Consider the following 20,374-nt stretch of genomic DNA (forward strand, 5'->3'; position numbering starts at 1 on the left):
CAGGGGATCCATTTGCTGAGGTACCTCGACAACTGGTTGGTCTTGGTGGATTCCAGGGAGAAGTTGCTGCTGGACAGAGATCATCTGCTTCGGTTTGTACTGGAACTAGGCATCAAGGGGTAAACGAAAGGTAGAGAAGTCAAACCTCATACCCAGTCAAAGGATTCTCTATCTGGACATGGTCATTGATACGCCAGTTTCAAGAGTTTTCCCGTCGGATCAGAGGTTGGAGAAGTTGCGAGTGGTGGTGCACGACTTCCTATCGCAACCACATCAGCTAGCTCATCAGTGGCGGGTACTTCTGGGAATTTTATCTTCTCTAGAGAAGCTGGTCCCTCATGGGCGACTTCATAAGGGTTCCTCTGTTTCTGGAGATGAGAGAAGATCTTCATTGGTGGTTGAACAACTGGAATCTCTTGAAGGGTGTTCCTCTGCGTTCTCTTCCCCGGACTTCTTTCTTGTTTCAGACACCTCCCTCGAAAGTTGGGGTGCTCATTTAGGTGGCCTCATTACTTCAGGTGTTTGGAGAGATTGGAGGACAGACAGCAGTGTAGCAACGTCTTTGAGTTAAAGGCAGCCTTTCTGGGTATGAAGGAATTTCAAGAGAAAATAGAGGGTCATTCTGTTGTTCTCATGTCGGACAACACCACAGTGGTCGCTTATGTGAACAAGCAGGGGGCCTGGTTTCACGTCAACTTCATGCCTTGACAGTCGAGGTTCACCAGTGAGCAGTCAGCAGTTCGGTAGAGCTATCAGCCAGGTATATCCCAGGCAAAAGGAATGTGGTCACAGACAAGCTCAGTTGTCCTGGATCCTCTGGCATTAGCCCCTCTGTGACCATAGGCGGAATGGTTTCCAGAGGACAGCAGGGCATATGTCCAGCAGTTTCAAAAGGTTGACCTTTGCAGTTTAATTTACCAAGGCAAATGGGCGTTTAACTGTAATTGGTTGTCATAAAACAGGACTTTTTGTTAGCATGGGGTGTACGAAGAAAGAGATGTCCAAGAATACAATCTCTTTTTGGATACAGGAAGCCACGTCTGTGCAGGCTAGAGCACATAACGTTAGGGGTATTGGTCCCTCTCTGGCTTTCAAGAAGACTTTGGCTGTTCATAGAGTGCTGAGTGCTGTATTTGGTTACACCAGTCCACGTTCACCTCTTTCTATCCTCAAGATGTTGCCCACAGATCTATGGACACGTTTTCTCTGGGTCCTGTGGTGGCTGCCCAACAGATTGTGTAACTCTTCGTCCCCCCTAACAGGGCACATTTATCTTACCTAAGATGATTTTGTGAATGAGAGAATTAGTGAGTTGGCTGGTATCTTTCTTTCTCTTGTACCTTTCCTTCTTCTTTCGGGCGAGTTGAGGAATAGACACGTCATTCGCTGGACTGGTCTGATACAGGTGAGTAAGGTAGTCATACTGATAGTTTGGTTGCTTGGCATGCAAATAATGAACCCTCTATTTGGTAGCATATGCTCTGCTCCTTAGCAAGTTGGAGTCAGAGGTAGTAACGAACCCTGGCACATTTGTTTGTTATTGGACTGTCAATGTTTCTCTTTAGTTCCATATGCAATGATTCGTCCCATATATCATTGTATGTAACCCAGTCGCTGAGTTGTTGAATATCACTGTATCTAGCTTCTCATGGGCATCAGCCCCTCTCCGGTAGATATTTCTTCTGGAGCAGGACTGGTGGGTAGGCCCCCAGCCTGTTTAGGATGTCTGCACCTCCCTCCAAGTATAAGTCTATCCTATTGTTTAGACCAAAGGTTTGTTCGGGTATGAACAAATGACAAATTTTCTAAGACAATTTGTATTTTTCATTGCTACAAACCTGAGGTCTTAACATTGCACGGCCCACCTTTGTCTTCTTAAAGACATCCTGGGTTGGGAATGACTGAATGCAGTGGGATGGGTGTGTGGTCCTTGACCAGTTTTCACCCGATTTACACACGAGTTGCCAGATCTCACAAGATTCCTTACTTTTCATCTGCGATTTAACCAGATCCAGCTAAGCGCAAGAAAATTATCCTGTTGTTCAGGGGACCTCAGGTTTGTAGATATGAAAAATAACAAATTTTTTGTCTTAGAAAATTTATCTTTTTTACATAAATTTTCTCTCTCTCTCTCTCTCTCATCTCTCTCATCATCTCTCTCGAATCTCTCTCTCTCTCTCTCTCTCTCTCTCATTTGTAGTTAGCAGTGGATAATTTTAAATTTATCTAATTTTACCTTTACTATCTAGAACTGTAAATGCACCATTCTAAAACCTAGACACATAACTAATATTTGTATTAGTCCAAATAAAAAGTAACTGTTTGTTCATGAAAAGGAATTTCAGAACAAAGAGAATGTCAGAATAAAGAATTTCTTAAAAACAAGGTTGAGAGGACTTCTAAAAATAGATTGGTCGGATCAAGTATTCAAACTTGAAATAAGCATTTCTTAGCATTTTTGAGACTGTGCCAAACTTTTGCGAAAATTTGACTTGCACAAGGGGGTCTGGAACTTCATCTTGCGTAAGTTCGCGGTATTACTGTACAGGCAGTCCCTGGTCATTGGCAGACTTGGTTAATGGCAATCCAGTTTTATGGCACTTGTCTAATGCCATAAAATTGGCAAATTTTGGCACCAAGAGGCTCCAATAAGAGAGTTATGGTGCCATAACATACCCAACAGTCGCTAATAACCGGTTATCGGCACCGTAAGCACCACAAATTGCCGAGTTTTGGATATTGGAGGTTTTTGCTTATCACAACCTCACTGAGAAGGGGGAGACCCTCCCCCATAACCTGGGATTGCCTGTATAGTGATTTGGGAGCCAAAGCTTCCTATGAGTTAGAATGTAATGTTCTTTTCATTAGGTTTTTTGCTAAGGACTTTTATGCTAATTTCTATCCTTGACATAGGACTAGTGGCTACAAGTTTTAAATTTGGAAAAAACTTATCCTTAAGTAAGTCACTGAAGCTACATAGTGGCATGGTAATCTTGTGTATGCTATGGTTTATCTTCATGGTATGCATATTTAATACAATTATTGCAGTGTTAACTCCTGTAGTTTCTTCAAGGGATATGTCCAAATCAGTCAGTAGCCTTTTTTTGGCCTACTGTACCCCTTCTTCTGCTGAAAGGGGGCCCACCCTTCAAAGAGACCTCAGGTACCTTCAGACGAGGATCTTTGTACTTAAGTGACAAGCCTTCCAAGGCAGCAGTAATAGCCAGTGGATTGAATTCACTGGGTAAACAAACACTTTTTTTTTTCTTTTTACTGAATATTTTGTTACTGAGTAGCCTTTAAAGGGTTGGCTGATTTCCACTTTGCCCACCTCCTTATTCAAATGTGGGACTCAGCTATATAATGGAGAGGTTCATTTAGAAAATATAAATACTTAATTTCAATGCATTTTTTAAATAATACTTGCCTCTTCATTATACAATTTGCCCATTGGTTCCCTGTTGGGGGGTTGGAGAAGTAGATGGACAGAAAATGAATATTCATAGAACACTGAATGTTTTAATTTTTTTGAATCTGTTACACTACCGCTGGTACAGAAGTAAAAGCCATATGATGGAGAGGTAAGTACTACATAGAAAATAAATCTTAAATAAAGTATTTATAAATTTTACTGTTTTTTGTCTCTGACAAGTTCTTTGTCTCAATCTAAAAATTGGCATATCTATTTGGTAACTTGTTTTATTGTCAGCATTTAAAAAAAAACAATAGAGATTTATTAAAAAATTAGAAGTTCCCCATATTCATTATTTCTCCCCAACCCTCCCCTTTTATTTTGAAGTTGCTACAGGTGATAATAATTGATCCTGTGCTTCTCTAGTCATAAAACCAGTTCCAACCACAAGGTTTGCCTTAGCACTACAGTTTATTAGAATTGTTCTTTAGTGCTCTTAAGGGTTCAAATGAACACTTTCCTCTAGGTTTTCCTTAAAAGTTGAAATATTTTGCAACTCTAAAGCCCCTTTCCCAAATACATTTCATAAGAAGGTTAGTCAAATGTTAAAGCTTACTTCTTTTTCTGTATTAATTAAAATAAAGTGTCACCTCAATAAACAGACAGCTTGGAAGTTTGCCCCTCCATATGAAGCAGCTAAAAGCCTCTCCTAAGCAGTATTTTGTACTTACTGTATTCAATTTAAGGCATTGACTTAAATATTCATATTCAGAGTTGTAGTGTATTTGCAAAATGAATTGCTTCTAAAAACTGAATGTACTTGTACCTACATCTGCTTACAAGATGTGTAAAGAGATATATATGAAACCCAGACAACTTCAATAAAACAAACTCATATTAAACTTAATTTCTCCAAAAGCTTTGTAACACAATATTGAAAGTAATGCATACAGGCGGCCCTCAGTTAGCGGCAGGGGCTCTGTTCCTGGCCACGACGCTAAGGGATTTAAAGCCTATGGCCGCCGCACACTTTCTTTCAATTCTAGACCAGTTAACAGCACCCTAGACCAGTCAAACGTGCCGTAATCCGCAATTGTGCAATAAGTAAAATTATATTATGCCAGTATAGTACTTTAGAATTTATCTGTACAGTAGATTATAGTATTATAAATACTGCTAAAGTGAAAAAAAGCCTAGCTTTAATCCTTTGGGTGTCTAGAGTATGTAAAGATACAATAAGGTTTGTTCATGAAACTTACCTGTCAGATATATATATAGCTGTATTTTCTGAAGTCCGACAGAATTTTAAAAACTTCCGACACACGCAGTGGTCGGCCCAGGTGGTTAGTACCCATTCCCGCCGCTGGAGGCGGGTATCAGGAACCATTCCCATTTTCTATTCAACAATTGTTTTTCTGTCGCTGGTGCTGAAAACACCTGTTTTTTCAGTACCTCCGTCTTAGGATTTTGGAAACTTCATTGCCGCTAAGTATCCTAATTGTCTTTGATTTATTTACTTGGATTTGTGGGATTTGTGGCTAGGCATACGCTATCTTAAATTGATTTGAATTTGATTCATTTTTGCATAAAATATCTGAATCTAGTTAGGCTAGTTTCAGACGGGGTTGTCTGCAAAGATAGGGTGTGGCTACCGAAAGCTTCGGTAGATCCGCACTTGGTATGTACGAGGGGTATGGGTCTTGCTTCTTTGTTGAGATTTGTCATGTAAGGAGTGTGAGACTTTGTCTATTCCATAAGGAAGACGTATGATTCGTATGTACGCAATTAATCAGTAAACATGTTGCTTAATTCCGTAAGGAAGACGTATGATTCGTATGTACGCCATTAAATCAGTAACAAAGTCAGGGTAGTGAACCGCTAACCTTCCTGTAGACTTTATTTTGCCTAACCCTGTAGTATGGCCTACGGGCTATGAATATGTCTACGAGAGGTGCTCGCTCTCCTTCATTGCTGTGAAGTACTACTGTAATTGTTACTCCTAACCCTGCAGTGTTGCCTTCGGGCCCTAAGCAGTGTCTGTAGAGGAATTGCCCTTTCTCTGAATAACTCTTTCGATTCGTATCTTTAGAATCGAAAGTGCTTGCTTTAGAGAGTAAAAGTGAAGTGCAGAAGTGCAGTGATACCCCTTGTGTAGTGGAGGGTGCGTCAGATCGGCCTCGTTTCGCCTCTAGGCCGGGGACCTCTGATTCGACTCTCCCAGGACCCGGGGAGGGAGCCATGTCGAAAGCCTAAGGAAGGAGGTTACAAGGAACCCCCACCGATCTGGCGTGCCTCGGCAGTTTCTGATGAAAATCCCCCCCAGACTGCCAAAGTGCGTGCGCGTGCACGAATCCTGTAAAGATTTGCTTCTCGTCCCTCCGAAGCGTCCTCCCATGCAGGGGTTGGAGCTTTCGGAAGGACTCGCGCCCTCTAAATAGAAGCTTTATAGAAGAGGACGCTTCACGTCCTCTCTCTCTCTCTCTCGTTATGCGTTTCGTGAGAAGTAAGAAGGCGAACGTCGCCTGAACTCGTGTCCGTCTTTCCACCGAGAAATACGTAGAGAAGTCATAGTAGCAGGAAAGCTTTTGAGAGCGGACGCCCGGGACGCTTGGATGGACTCCAGGCGCGCGGGGGTGCACAGCATAAGTGGCGCCGTGCCAGTTGGACGCCGAGCGCGCTCCAGTGGACGCCGAGCGCGCTCCAGTGGACGCCGAGTGCGCTCCAGTGGACGCCGAGAGCGCGTCAGTGGACGCCGAGCGTGCACCAGCGCACTCCAGGTGTGTCGCCTGGATGAACGTTTCTGCTGAACTCTTCAAGCTCTTGTTTCAGATATGGGCCTAAAGAATGTTTACCTCTACCTCCGGTGATACCTTCTACCTCACCTGCAATGAATGTGAAGTAGGCAGTGCTTCGGAGGAAGTTTAAAGTGAACAGACTTCTTCTTCGAAACCCAGCAAGACATCGGGTTTCGTGAATCAAGAGGTCTCTGTCAATTAATATTGCTTTTCGCATAGGTGGATGGAGTTAAGGAAAGCTCAAGGGAAGATCTCGTTTGCTCTACCGCAACCTTTGCCATTCTGCCAATAAATTTAAGTTGCCACTACCGCAGTCAAGACTTTGCGATAAGGCAGTTACGGGTTATGTAAGGCTCGATGTCCTGCACGTCAGGACTCTCGCAACGTTCAGTGGATTCTTGCAAAGGCACTCATCAAAAGGACGCTCTTCAGGAAAGCGCAAGACAGGACTTTCCTTTGCCATACTGCCAATAAATTAAGCTTTAGCAGGCATTAGTTGTGATACGGAGAGGAAGCTGGTTGGAGAGTTTCTTCCTCTTCTTAGGATAATTTTGCAAGCTTTTTAGCCCATCTGAAAGGGTTTTTCAGATGATAGATTTTGTTAGTTTCTAGTCGGGACTACGCTGCCGAATTGAACATCGTCGTTCTACCTGCCGTAAGCCCAGTCTCTTTAACAGGATTCTTGCCCCTTCCTCGTTTGAGACGGGAATCGGAAAAAAATTAAATGCTTGACTCCCTGGGGATTACGTTTTGTCAATTCAGTGACTTTCCCCCATTGACAATATCTTTTCGTTTTGTCAAGTAAGTGGGTATCCCCTCTTTGGACAAAATATCTCTTTGTCCGTAAATGGGTTAGTCTCATTGACAAACATCTCATTAACTTGATATTGCGTAAGCGAATAAGCTCTTATTGACAAGATTCGGAGGAAAGCTCTCATTCGTCATTCGCAGACTCGTACAAGAAATAGACTTGTAGACTACGTCAATGAACGCTTATGTCAGTAACATAAGAAGCTTGAGCTGACTGCTTCGATTCTCTTAAGTTTTGTTCATGAAACTTGCCTGTCAGATAGTATGTAGCTGTATTTCCGAATTCAGCTATATATATGTCTGCCAGGTAAGTATGAAAAACTTTATTGTGATATAATTTCATATTTTGCCTTGCGTTATTTTACTTATGGTTGGTTCAAGTCATATACGCTTGCTGTAGTTACCTCTTCGGATGGCAACCGAGAGGTCTATTGTCTATTTTAAGGACTTTTATTCGTTACTCCCTGCAGCCTTCCAGGAGTTTCCGATTTACTTTTACCGTTGTATGGTAGTGTTCTGACGACACAAACGCATCTATATATTTAGCGTTTTCTGTTTCGCTTAAATATACCAGCTTGAGAGTCTTTCGGCTCAAAAAATAACGGACCTATTTCTTCGTAGAATAGGGTAGCTGGCAACCCAGACATAAAGTTAAGAGACGACGTTCGTAAGCTGCTGGCTGCTGCTGTCACGCTGTGTCTGTCCTCCAGTCCAACCGAGCCAGTAAGCAGTAACAGATCGGGCGCTGTCATGCGCGGTAGGTTACGTCTCTCTCTCCTGCGGGATTGACTGACTAACCGTATCTCTGGGCTGGCGGTTACGTCTCTCCTGCGGGATTGACTGACTAACTGTATCTCTGCCCTACAATCACGGACTTTAGCCTAAGATTGATGGGGATTTCTTACGTGAATGAATAAACGTTGCATTCGTTTTGCCTTACTTATATGTTCAACAGAGTTATCTCTTAATCCTTTCGGTGCTCGTTACCGCACGGTATAGAACTACGAGTCTACCGCAACATTGCACTTTTATATGCTCTCCTGCTTAGGCAAAGCGCAGCCTTATTAGGGAAGTAAGCATACTCGGGGAGGGAATGGATGAGCTTGCTGGGGACCATTTCCTTCCTGAAGAAGTTTGTTTCCCCGAATAGACTGCAATTCAGACCACAGTTTTTTCCTACCGGGAAACTGAAATATTATTCAAGATCTAGGAATGATTCTGAACATCTCTCAGTGCGTTTATCACCTGATGTGATAGAAAGAAGGTGCCGGACATACTGGATAGGGTTTCAGATGTCCTGGATCTTAATCTGAAAGAAGTAAAAGCGATTCGGTAGTCCCTCCAGTCCTCGTAACGAGTTTTGGGAACCAGTGGTCCAGATCAACTCTGATATTCCACAGCTCTCATATCTTAAGAAGTATCTTCTTCTCGGTCCCTGTTCAAGTTTACGAGAAAGCCTATTATAACAACCAGGCGTAGAATGTAACGATCCTCTAGAGGTTCAGTTACAGGATTGCAAAAGTCCGTACGAATAGCCTCGATCGACGGCAGCAACTATTGACTTCCGAGTGGAATCTTTCTTTAGAAGTAAGTTGAGAGTTGTGGAGACTTTAGGGACGCCCTTTCTTTCATTCTTCTCTTCGATATGTTGAGGACGAAGAGGCTTCTTCTTTTCTGCTCCCTTATTCTCGATCCGGGAATCGGTACCATTAAACGCCATCCTATGATATTGAACGGGGATGGATATTTAGTCTCTTTTCCCCTTTTTTCAATCGCTTAGGAAATGTAATAAGAGGATTTATGACGTCACAGGGAGCGACCAATGACGCTGATCGCCCCATGTTGGCCTTCAGGATCCTGGATTCACAGAGGTCACATACTTCCTAGTTCACTTTCCAAGGACCTTTTCCGAAAGAGTCGGTCTACTCTAACTCGAAAGGTACCTATAACCTCTCCGCTCTGAGTCTGACTACGTTCAGGCTATCGAGATGTTGACAGGAATAAAGATTACCGTCTTCCATTTCCGTCTGAAGAATGGGATAAGCTGCCCAGTCACAACTATTAAAGCATACGCAACAAATTGTTGTTGACGGCCTTTGGGCTCGAGAGATTTGCGTCTGTCAAACAACAAAGCCCTTCACGATCTTTGAGTTCTGTGGAATCTCGAAACCTCGCTCATCATCTACTTTTTGTCTCACTGTTTTCTCGGAGTCAGACACTCGTTTGGCGAGATCAGGGCGACATATAGTAGCCCTGAGTTTCTTGTTGACGAAGTCGGTTGCGTTTATACACCCCCGATGATCGTGTAACATGAGACCAGGTTGGACTGTCAGGACATTCTTCCTTCGGGACTGAATCGCCTTTTTGCTCCTCGCTCCTTTCTCCTGGCCACCAGAAGCTCGAGTCAGGAGTTGATTTGCTGACGACGTTTGGGTTGCGTTGATACAACCCCAAGGTTTGCTTAGATTGAATCGCCCAGACAGTCCAGACACTCATCCTTCAGCGAAGAATAGTGCCTTATGGTCTTCAGGGTACAGCCTTGCTGTCCTTGATTCGTCTTGACTGGTCAACTGGTCGGTCACCAGACTTTAGTACAGATGGACTGACTGTGCATGTCCGATCGAAGCTTTCAATATGGAACTTAGACGTAGTCTGAAGTTCTTGATGTCAAAGCATTCGAACCTCTCCTACCTGTTAACTTCTTGCATGTGATCATGGAAGGGCCATTCTTCTAACCACCCTAGAGAGATACGACAAAGAGGGTTAGTGAGATTTTAAGCCATTGTCACAAGTTTTGGCTTTAGAGAACACAAAGGCGAGGTGTGCTCTCTAACCCTTCCGTTGTGGCCTAAGAATGGTAACCCGTTTTGTCCTTGGGCCAGGAGCTTGGAAGCAAGGATGGCACAAGTTAGTGGGCAGGAGCCAGAGAGAGTCCTGTGCCCTGTCGGGTCTCTCAAGTTTATCTACATAAACTCAAGAAAGTCGAAGTCATTCGGCGCAATCTGCAGTGTTCCGAAAAAGACCAGACTTGCCCATATCGAAGAACAGCCTGGCTTTATGGGTAAGGAGTTCTTTCAAAACATGCTCCTTCATTGTGTTTGCACAAAGATTTGAAATCTTTTTATCTGAATGCTCACGAGGTGAGGGGGCGGCCTCGGAAGCATTTCAACAGAGCATGGCACTCAGCAACTCCTGAGTACCATGTTTTAGCGAAGCACTCTGTGTTCACTTCACACTCCCTGCGAGGTGTGAAGATGGCATATGAGATCTGCTGCTCGCTAGGGCCATACGTGTCTGCAGACACAATCTGGGGGGCAAGAAGTACCACTCATCCTATCCTGTAGAAAATGGTTAGGAAGAGCTCTTAATTTAGTTGTTGAAGGTCGCCGACAACGGCGACTTCTTAACTCTTAAGCCTTAGTTAAACACACCTTAAACTTTGGCTAGTTGGTCAGGTGGTGATAGATATATTTATATATATATTATTTATTTTACTTCTTAGCCCTCATGGTATGGTCAATATGGTCTAGTCACGTCGTGGTCTCGCCCCTGTTGACAGATCATCTGGAGTGCACCAGCTATATAGGTCTCTACTCGCTGGCAACTCTAGTAGCACAAGCAGACTTACGTGGCAGTAACCACGAAGCCAGCTATGCTAACAGGTGGAACCAAGATGTAAATCATCTGCATGCATTTGTTTCCCAAAATCCTTCTATTCTGTCCCTTCCCACCTCCAAAGGTGGGATTCAGCTATATACATAATCCGTTGACAGGTAAGTTTCATGAACAAAATGATATTGTTATGATACAATAAAGTTGTTTGTTCATACTTACCTGGCAGATATATATAATCAAGTACCCACCCACCTCCCCTCAGGGGACAGTGGAAATAAAAATTATGAATAGAAAATGGGAATGGTTCCTGGTACCCGCCTCCCAGCAGCGGGAATGGGTACTAACCACCTGGCCGACCACTGCGTGTGTCGGAAGTTTTTAAAATTCTGTCGGACTTCAGAAAATACAGCTATATATATATCTGCCAGGTAAGTATGAACAAACTTTATTGTATCATAACAATATCATTTTTATACAGTGTACAGGTGGCGGTAGTGTTCATGTTACGATAAGTCGTCCTACAATAATCCGATTTTATGAGAGACCCAATTACAATAGCCTAACTTTATCCCATCTTCTAATTACATAAATTCAAAAACAGCAAAAGGGAATGATGAAAGTATGGTTTTAACGTTGTACTCGTTGCGTAAACATGTACTGCCATGAAGAACCGAACGAGAAACAACAATTTTTTTTTTCTAAGTACAACCGAATTGGATAACATCCGTTTGGCTTGTATTTCAATCATTGTACTATAGTACACTATTACCGTAGTTGCTATAAGTGACGTTATGTAGAATAGAACTGAGATATCTTAATGTAACCACTTTATTTGAGATAGATGAAAAATCAATATAGATCAAAGATCAATCGGGAAATATACAGTTAAATTTAAACCTAGTTATAACTGAAGCTGTGAAAACTGTTCAAGCTACTAATGACTATATCGTGCCTTGGCAACAAGGATAAAACTCCATAAACGTATGCCGTCAAACGCAACCGTAGATAAAATTGAGATAAAATCATTTATTTAATCAAAAAACTACTGTACTTGAAAGAACACATTTTACTGTTGGTTTCACGCCAATAATTAAGATAAATAACGTAAAGTTCGAATTATGATGTAAGAAAAATTGCAAACGGAACCACGTAATTTTTGTACGCAATAAACATGCAGCCAACGTAATCTGTTAAAAAGAAAAAAATTAGTTCACAATCACAACGAGGCCTATTCAATTCATATTTCCACCTAAAAACATGTCATATAAGGAAAAATAACTTTGTCTCATATAAGTCAAGTATCTAGATATTTGTTTATGCTACCTAGAAGCAAGAAAATGTGCTCAGAATTGCATTAAATATGGGCGAAACAAACTTGTATCCCCTGTCAGCTGATTTCAAACCAAAACATTGGCCGCTCCGACGGAATACCTTGGCCTAGATTTCACCCGTAGTATTTTTATAATACAATAATATGAGAATACGTACAATATTATTGGATACAGTGAAGTAATGTATAACTTTTTAAAGGATTTATGGAAAAGATGCATGATTAATAAAATAACACCATGCATTTTTGGGAACAGTGGCAGACAAGAACGAACAAGACAAAACATCCTCTGACAACGTGGAGCGTAGTTACAAAAGGCTGCCTTAATTTGTATCATATTTATGTACAAAAATAAAAATACCCTATACGTAATGTATTTTTTCATGCACATTTTAAAACTTAAAAAGTATGAAAGTTTATAAAATTGACACATCAATCGCTAAATTTGCATTCTTTTTAACGTAATATTTTTTTTTTTCTTTCGGAAGAGCGGCAGGAGGCGGCTTACAAGAATGAAACTGAAAAAACATCGTATTTGATAACGTGAACGGGTCAGTTTCAAAAGCTGCCTTTGTATCATATTTCTGTGCAGAAGTAAAAATACCCCATACATACTACATTTTCATACATATTTTAAACATAAAAGCATTAACATTTATAAATCGACACATCCATAGCTAAATTTACTCTTACTTAACTCGATATTTTCGGCATATATTTTACCCTAATACCTATGTAAAACTCCATAAAATTTTTTCAATGTCATTTGCATAACCTTTATGACTGAACGGCATTTCTACAAATGTATGAACTCATTAGATATAATGGCGCTAGCGGCGCTGTTGACCAAAAATTGTGCCATAAAAATACCTTAAAATGCCTTATTTTTTTAATGAATATTATTGATGACAGCCGTAAAACCGATTTGCCGCTAAGCGATTGCGCGGTTAACCGTGGGCCGCCTGTACATGTAATTATACATACAGGCAGTCCCTAGTTTACAGGGGCATTCCATTCCCGACAGCATGCCGTAAGCTGAAAATAGCCATGAACCGGAACATCTAATTATAATAGGAATAAATAGTGCTTATGGTGCTGAAAGCACCATAAACCTGGTAATGTCCCCATAAACCTGCACCGTAAAACTGCTTATGGCGCCAAAAAATCAGGTTAATGGTGCCGTGAGCCAAGCCCATAAAGTTGAAATGCTGCGAGTCGAGACATCCGTAACTTGGGGACTGCTTGTACCCAGTACACGTGCATGCCACACTGAAAGATATGTAACACTACATTAACATATATATTGTATGTAACACTACATTAACATATATATTGCAAGTACAGTACTGTCAGTAAAAATAATGTAGGAGAGAGAGAGAGAGAAAGAGAGAGAGTGTTTGGACCTACAGTAAGTATGTATTGTTTCCTAACATGATGCACAAAAGGGAATGCATTGGTTGTGTGTTTGTTTACTATCCACCCTCACAGGCACAGCCAGGAAAGCATCAGTCAACGTAGTGCGTGCGTTCATTCATTCACCCCTCCACCCTCACAGGTGCAAAAAATAAAGCCTTGGTCTGCTGTTCATTAAGCCTATCGCACTAACTGGATTTCTCCAGCAAGTACAAAATATTTTTTTCATTTTTATTAGTTTGTAGTGTCCATTAAAATCTGCTAATTTGAGGTGCCACTAGAAACCAATAGCTTTTATATTATGGAATATTGTCAATACAGTATATGTACTTTATATTTTTATTTCTTTTAGGTGAGGCAGTTGTTCCAAGGAAAGGCAAGGCTCCAGGCATGAAAATTTTTCATCGTTTTCATTTCTCATCGCAGCTGAAAAGAATGTCTGTAATAACAGGTTACACCCAGTCTGGTTCAGCTGATGTATTATATTTAGCCACTGTTAAAGGAGCACCAGAGACATTAAGGCCAATGGTATTTGACAATTTTATTTGTTTCTGAGAGTATTTAGGTGCAAAGTTCATCTTGAGTAAAAATTGTGTGTGATCTTCGTTTCTTTAAGGGATTTTGCGCCATATATGTACAGTATTTAAATATAGTACTATACATTACAGATTTTGAAGACTATGTATGTGTCTTCTCACACTTTAGTATAGTAGTGTACATAATGTTAAACCATTTATTTAGGTATGAAAGAAAAATTGGTGATAAAACTACAGTTACCCAGAGTACAGGGTATGTTAAGTGCCTTAGGTTACATGACATGCAATTGAATAATGGTAAGACAAGTTGGCAAGGATATAGAGAGTAGAGTTTTTTTTTATTCATATCTACTGTATATGCCAGCATATAAGACAACCTGTTAACCTTAAAAAAATCTCCCCCAAAATTAGGAGTCGTCTTACACGCCGAGTATAAAAAGTAAACCTTACATCCTTCTGAGATTTTCAATGATTGGCTAACCCCTGAAGTGTCATTAGTTGTATCAATAGTTAACTACCGTCACAACTATTGACACAAACAAAACATCTGTAATAATAGTAAAAACCTTAAGTGAATCACTAGTGACACAACTGTTGATACTGTCAACAAAGCAACTGTAATAGTGTGGATAATAACCATAATTAGACGTTAGGATAAGCGAGCTCTCATTTTGGTACGTGTACGATCTCTCTGTAATTCTAAAAACCGAAAAGCTCTATAAGCCTAAATATTTTCTGGAGGATATGATCATTTGCAAAAGTTAATGTATTCCAGAATATAAACATCGTCTTCATATGCCATTTGCATTTGATATTGTTTACATTCTCAAAATCTAGCTGATTGAGTACTATCAATATCTTTTTTGCCATTAACTGGTAGAAGAGATGTAATTCAGAGATACTTTTTCTTGTAATTTAACAAAGTTGGGTTTAAAATGTGCATAATACTGATTGTATAAGCATTTTAAGTGTTATTCGCCAGTTTCCAGACATTACTTTCACCTTGTCCATTATTCATTTTATTAGCCTGGCTATAAACCTGCAGCGTCAGTTTAGTACTTGGAATCTTTATTCAGATGTTATTTAAATGAAGAATGAGTAAAAATGTATTTTTTTTTTTACTTTTGAAGCCTCTGCTGAGAATTGTCAACGTTTAACAACATGATAACTTGAATGTAAACGCTTGACAGTTACGGCAAATTGCGTCAGCAATCAGCTGTTTCTCAATTCTGTTGTTTATGTCAGTACAGGTTTACAATGGCTTAATCCATAATTCTAAATCCCGTAATTTCTTGTGGGGAGAGAGAGAGTAAGTCTACTTCCAAAGGATATAAGTACTCCACTGACAGTGATGTCACTGACGTTGAGTATTTGTCATAATGTTTACCATATATTTTTCCCTAGGGAATACAAAAGTATTTATTTTTTAACGGTTTGAAGATACCAATTTTACACATTTTTGGTATGATAATTCCAATGATTATTACTTTCATGATTTATGTACTAACTTACATCAGCTGATTGATTTATGTAATTTTATAAATTGGGGGTCCTTTTATATGGTAAACATACCTTTCAACCTACAATTTTACATGAAAAATTGGTGGTCACCTTATATGTTGGCATATACGGTAAGAGAAATTGTTGAAACAAAAGAGGAAATTTTCTGCTTTGTATGTGATATTGTTATCATCAGTGTTAATGAGTGTAAATGGTAGTGGATGAAGCACCAACGTAACATTGATGATGTTAAGAGGTTAGGTTAAGTGGTCATTCATTTCATCATTGAGGCTAACATTGCATTAATATAGAAACTAATTTTTATTCCCCTTAGTTTTCAACTCTTCCACCAAACTATGACAGTATATACTTAGAGTTGTCTCGACGTGGGGCTCGTGTTTTGGCTCTTGGCAGAAAGGAGCTTGGAAAATTATCTCATGCAGAAGTAAGTATCTTTCTTTCTTTACTTAATTAGGTATACAGTGGACCCCATATTCGCGGTCTCCCAATTTGCGGATTTCTCTCTGGACCCTATCTACCCATTATTCACGGGAAATTCACGTATTCACAGTATTTTTATATGAAAAATATCCAGAAATTCCTGTTTTTTTTTATCAATTTCAGCATAAAATACACTTTTGTGATAAAACTGTTATAAAAACCAGGTATAAAAATTTTATGGGGGTTGCCAACCAGTCAATGGATTTCTAAACATTCACGGGGGGTGTATGGTAAAACACATCCCCCACAAACTACGGGGTGGGGGACCTACTGTAGAACCTTTATGAGCAGCCCTAGATTACTTTAAAGGAGGGACTTTTGACTCTGATGCTCAGGTCCTCAAGGTCGGGTCCCATATGGGAATAGCGCACGCTTTTACAAACGCTTTTACATCACCTTTTTTGTTGTTGTTTACTTAAGTTTTTTATAAATGATATTTGATTCCATCCCCCAACCCCCCAAAAAAGGAAGGTCTTTTATCACTGTTCTCTAATAAACATCATTTAAGTATTATTTTGTTATCAAAGCTTAGGATAAATAAAATCTTGATTTTTTTTTTGTCTTTTACTTTAATTTTGCCAATACAATGAAATCAGTACAATTATTAGATAAAGAGGCAATATTTTTATATAAAGAAGGATAAAAATATGATACCAATATAGGAAAATGATGCAGTAATAATTAAAATTGGTTTTTCTTCATGAGTAGAGACTTATTTGTTTTCCTTTTTTAGTTTTAATATATTAGTAGAGATATCAAAATGTTGAATAACTTCGCCAAGTGATCTTCACCACATTTTTTCAAATCGTATACTAGTAATTGCATAAGTGATCTGTTTAACGAAAAATGGTGCTTTATTTCGAGTTTTGCTAACATGTAAAGATCATCAAATAAATTGTTATACTACTGCAATTCGTTATTTGTAACATTTCACCCAATATATAAATGTTTTAAATTTCCATTACATCATTGTTTTAGTTCAAATGTATTAGAAAAATGAGATAATGATAGATTAATAGCATAATTCTGGCATAAAATTGCACCACATTTGGCATATATTCTTGCTATTTAGCATACATCTGACCTGGACCGACTAGCATAATTTAGCAAAACTTGTTGGTAACAATGGTGACGCCACTCTTAGCATAGTTTAAAGTCTACAGCTACTGTTAACAAACAGTCAAACAGGGGTGTACGCACACCTTGTGTGCATTTCGTTTGCGTTTTCGGCGGTATTTACTGTATACGCAGTTACCTTTTTATTCATGATGGGTTCCAAGACAGCCACTTCACACAAGGCGAAGAGGAAAAGTGTTTGCATGGCATCTCACGTTTTCCTTCTTCAAAATGTTTCCCCCATTCCCAACTCCAAAATAAACCTTGAGTTTCATCTATCCTCTCCTCTATAAGACGATGCTCACACATGAGGCATGCATTTCAGTAGCAGATGCAATACATATTTAAGTGTTAGGTTTGGAGTGAAGGCAATGTTACGTACGTAGGTTACATGGGCAGTTTGATAGCGAATGGAATCTTTGAGCTTTGTTAAGCGTGCCGGTAAATAAGATGTTAACCATAGCTTAAATCAGAGAAGCCACTATAGTATATATATGCATAGTAATTAAGACAATTCTTTTATGCCTACTGTAATACGTCAATGTTTACGCGTGAGATTTGGTAGTGAAAACACTGTTACATGCGTAACATGTGCGGTTCGGTAGCAAAGCAGTCTAAGCTTTTTAAGCTTGCTAGTAAAGAAGAGGTTAGCCTTAGCTAAACTCAGAAGCAGCTATGGTATACAGTAATTATAGAGATCAAATTGATTCTTTTATGTCTACTGTAAAAATACGTCAATGTTTATGTGCGAGATTTGGTAGTGAAACCACTGCTACCTACGTAACGTGCGGTTCGGTAGCAACGCAATCTTTAAGCTTTATTAAGCTTGCTGGTAAAGAAGAGGTTAGCCTTAGCTGAAATCAGAGAAGTCGCTATGGTATACGTAGTAGTTATAGAAATTAAGAGATTCTTTTATGTCTACTGTGAATATAAGTCAATGTTTTTATGTGTGAGATTTGGTAGTGAAAACACTGTTACATACGTAACATGTGCATTTTGGTAGCAACGCAATCTTTAAGCTTTATTAAGCTTGCTGGTAAAGAAGAGGTTAGCCTTAGTTTAAAATTCATAGAAGCCGCTATGGTATACTTAGTAGTTTTACAGAAATTATGACTCGTTCTTTTATGTCCTACTGTAAAAATACGTCAATGTTTACGTGAGATTTGGTAGTGAAACCATGTAATGTGTGTGGTTTGGTAGCAAAGGCAATCTTTAAGCTTTGTTAAGCTTGCTGGTGAAGAAGAGGTTAGCCTTAGTTTAAATCGGAGAAGCCGTTATGGTATACGTAGTAGTTACAGAAATTATGACTATTCTTTTATGTCTACCATAAAAATACGTCAATGTTTACATAGGAGATTTGGTAATGACACCAGTTTACATATGTAACGTGTGCGCGGTAATGAACGCAATCTGTATGCTTAGTTTGTAAGCGTCCCCGTAAAGAGGTTAAGCCTGTATTAAACTCAAGAGATGCTTGGTACGTTAAACGTAAGGTATAGTAATTATTGAAATTAAGAATAAGATTTCTTGTTTACTTATTTTACGTGGTATATATTTACCATGTACCATAATTATTTTTTTCTTAGTCTAATAACCTTGAAACCAGCTCTGATATTTGAAAAAAATTTGCTGTCGTAGAAGACGCTCCTGTTTTATAAGGATATTTTATGGAAACAACTGTTAGTAAAACTGTTATATCATAACATTTAACTAAAAGATAGTTTCAAAGTGATTTTGTATACAGCATTACAGTCGATTGTAATACTGAACGTAAACATTTATAGGTTTATATCGAGATATGGTTTGTTTACTACCATAGTCCCGCTATAAGCCACCAGGGCTGCTCTATGGTACATCCTTTCATGCCACATCCTGCTGACTTAATGTAGGCAATTTTTCATAAATTCTTGATAAAAAATATAAATTGGGTTTAATTGTAATAGTTTATTAATTCACTGTAATAATTAGACATGCTTTTCAATGTTTTATTATGTTAACAACACGTTTTGTGCTTGCCACTACACTACAGTCTACTTGCATAGTTACCTATGTAGCCTATGGCGCTCGGTCTACAATCGGATGGACGTAGACCAGTTTTCTTTTATACAGTATATTATACATTTAAGTATAATATCCTGTATAAAAGAAGTCAAGCAAGAGCCTTAATCCCATGTAATGACACAGTCAAAAGGAATATCATTGAATCTTGTTTCATCAAGTCAAAATAAATAGAAATGTTCTAAATTTAAGTCTGGTTTTTTAAACTTGATGCTTTTATTTCATAATGAAAAAAGTTGTAGATAAATATAAGCACAAAATTAATATAGCATTCAGTTTTTACATGTTTTGGACTGTAAAGATACTTTGTAATTTCGGTTAGGGTCAAAATCTGTTTAGGTTTGTGACCGTGTGAATTATACCGATAAGCCTTCGGATTATCTCCCCCCCCCCCCCCCCTTGTTTTTAATTTTTACCCATTTGACAATTAACCATCTGGTATTCTTGATCTTGTTGTGTACCTGAGACCTTTCTCTCCAATTGTATTTCATTAGCTCCTGACAATGTCTCAGTAAAGACGAAAGCACTTGGATTTCCGACTATCATTTTCCTGTGGGATTCGCTTATTTATAAAGGCACGTGCATACTGTGATTTTTTAAGCATAATGGAAACCATACACAACTTCTACGCTTTTCTTTGAAATTTTCCGAGCCTGTTCTATTTGACATCCTTCTGTAATGCTTTTATCATCGCTCACAAACTGAAACTCCGACTTAACTTTCTACGGAAGTGTATGAACGAGCAAGTGATGCCCAAGTTGATTTTATCAGTGAGAATTCATTCGTCTAGCAGAGCAACCTTTCGATGAGTTTCAACGCATATACTTCAGAAACACATCGACATCACAAAAGTGGAAGTAGATGATGTGTTTCGTACACTTAGAAGCAGCCGGTATGGCTTTAATCAGACGGGATCCTGTCGATTTGGAAGAATCGGATGCTGGATTACTGCTACGGAAAATTAAGAAAGTGCTGCAACCATCTTGAAAGGAAGCTTCAAGTCAAGCTGAAGAATCTTATTGCTGAAAGCGACTGGACTAAGCATGCCAATGTGGACTTCATGATTAATTTATGAGACAAACCAGTGGATAGTGCTACGACAGTGGCTTTGGGATATGGGTTAAGCTTTGGTGTATAGTATAATGGTAACCTGGACTGTGTCGACATCTCAAAATCATTTGTTATTTAGAAAAATTTAATCAAAACCAATGCTCTGATGATATCAATATTTGTAAAGGTATTGTGTATGGTGCTATGCGTAAACCTTCTCCCACTAATGTACCCGTGA

At 39.3% G+C, this 20,374-nt stretch overlaps 2 protein-coding genes across 2 annotated transcripts in view; one reads left to right on the forward strand and one right to left on the reverse strand.

The window, feature by feature from the left end:
• LOC135221276 (endoplasmic reticulum transmembrane helix translocase-like) overlaps positions 1-20,374 on the reverse strand; it is a 354,729-nt gene that overhangs the window by 104,219 nt on the left and 230,136 nt on the right. The gene's annotated exons all lie outside the window — the stretch shown is intronic.
• The window catches only part of LOC135221581 (endoplasmic reticulum transmembrane helix translocase-like), a 44,219-nt gene continuing 24,023 nt past the window's right edge, over positions 179-20,374 (forward strand). The window contains exons 1-3 of the mRNA XM_064259271.1: positions 179-482; positions 13,728-13,903; positions 15,746-15,856. Of these exons, the coding sequence (XP_064115341.1) occupies positions 179-482; positions 13,728-13,903; positions 15,746-15,856 (591 nt within the window). The remainder of the gene's footprint in view (positions 483-13,727; positions 13,904-15,745; positions 15,857-20,374) is intronic.

This window comes from Macrobrachium nipponense, chromosome 2, assembly GCF_015104395.2.
Source record: "Macrobrachium nipponense isolate FS-2020 chromosome 2, ASM1510439v2, whole genome shotgun sequence".
Taxonomy (NCBI): Eukaryota; Metazoa; Arthropoda; class Malacostraca; order Decapoda; family Palaemonidae; genus Macrobrachium; species Macrobrachium nipponense.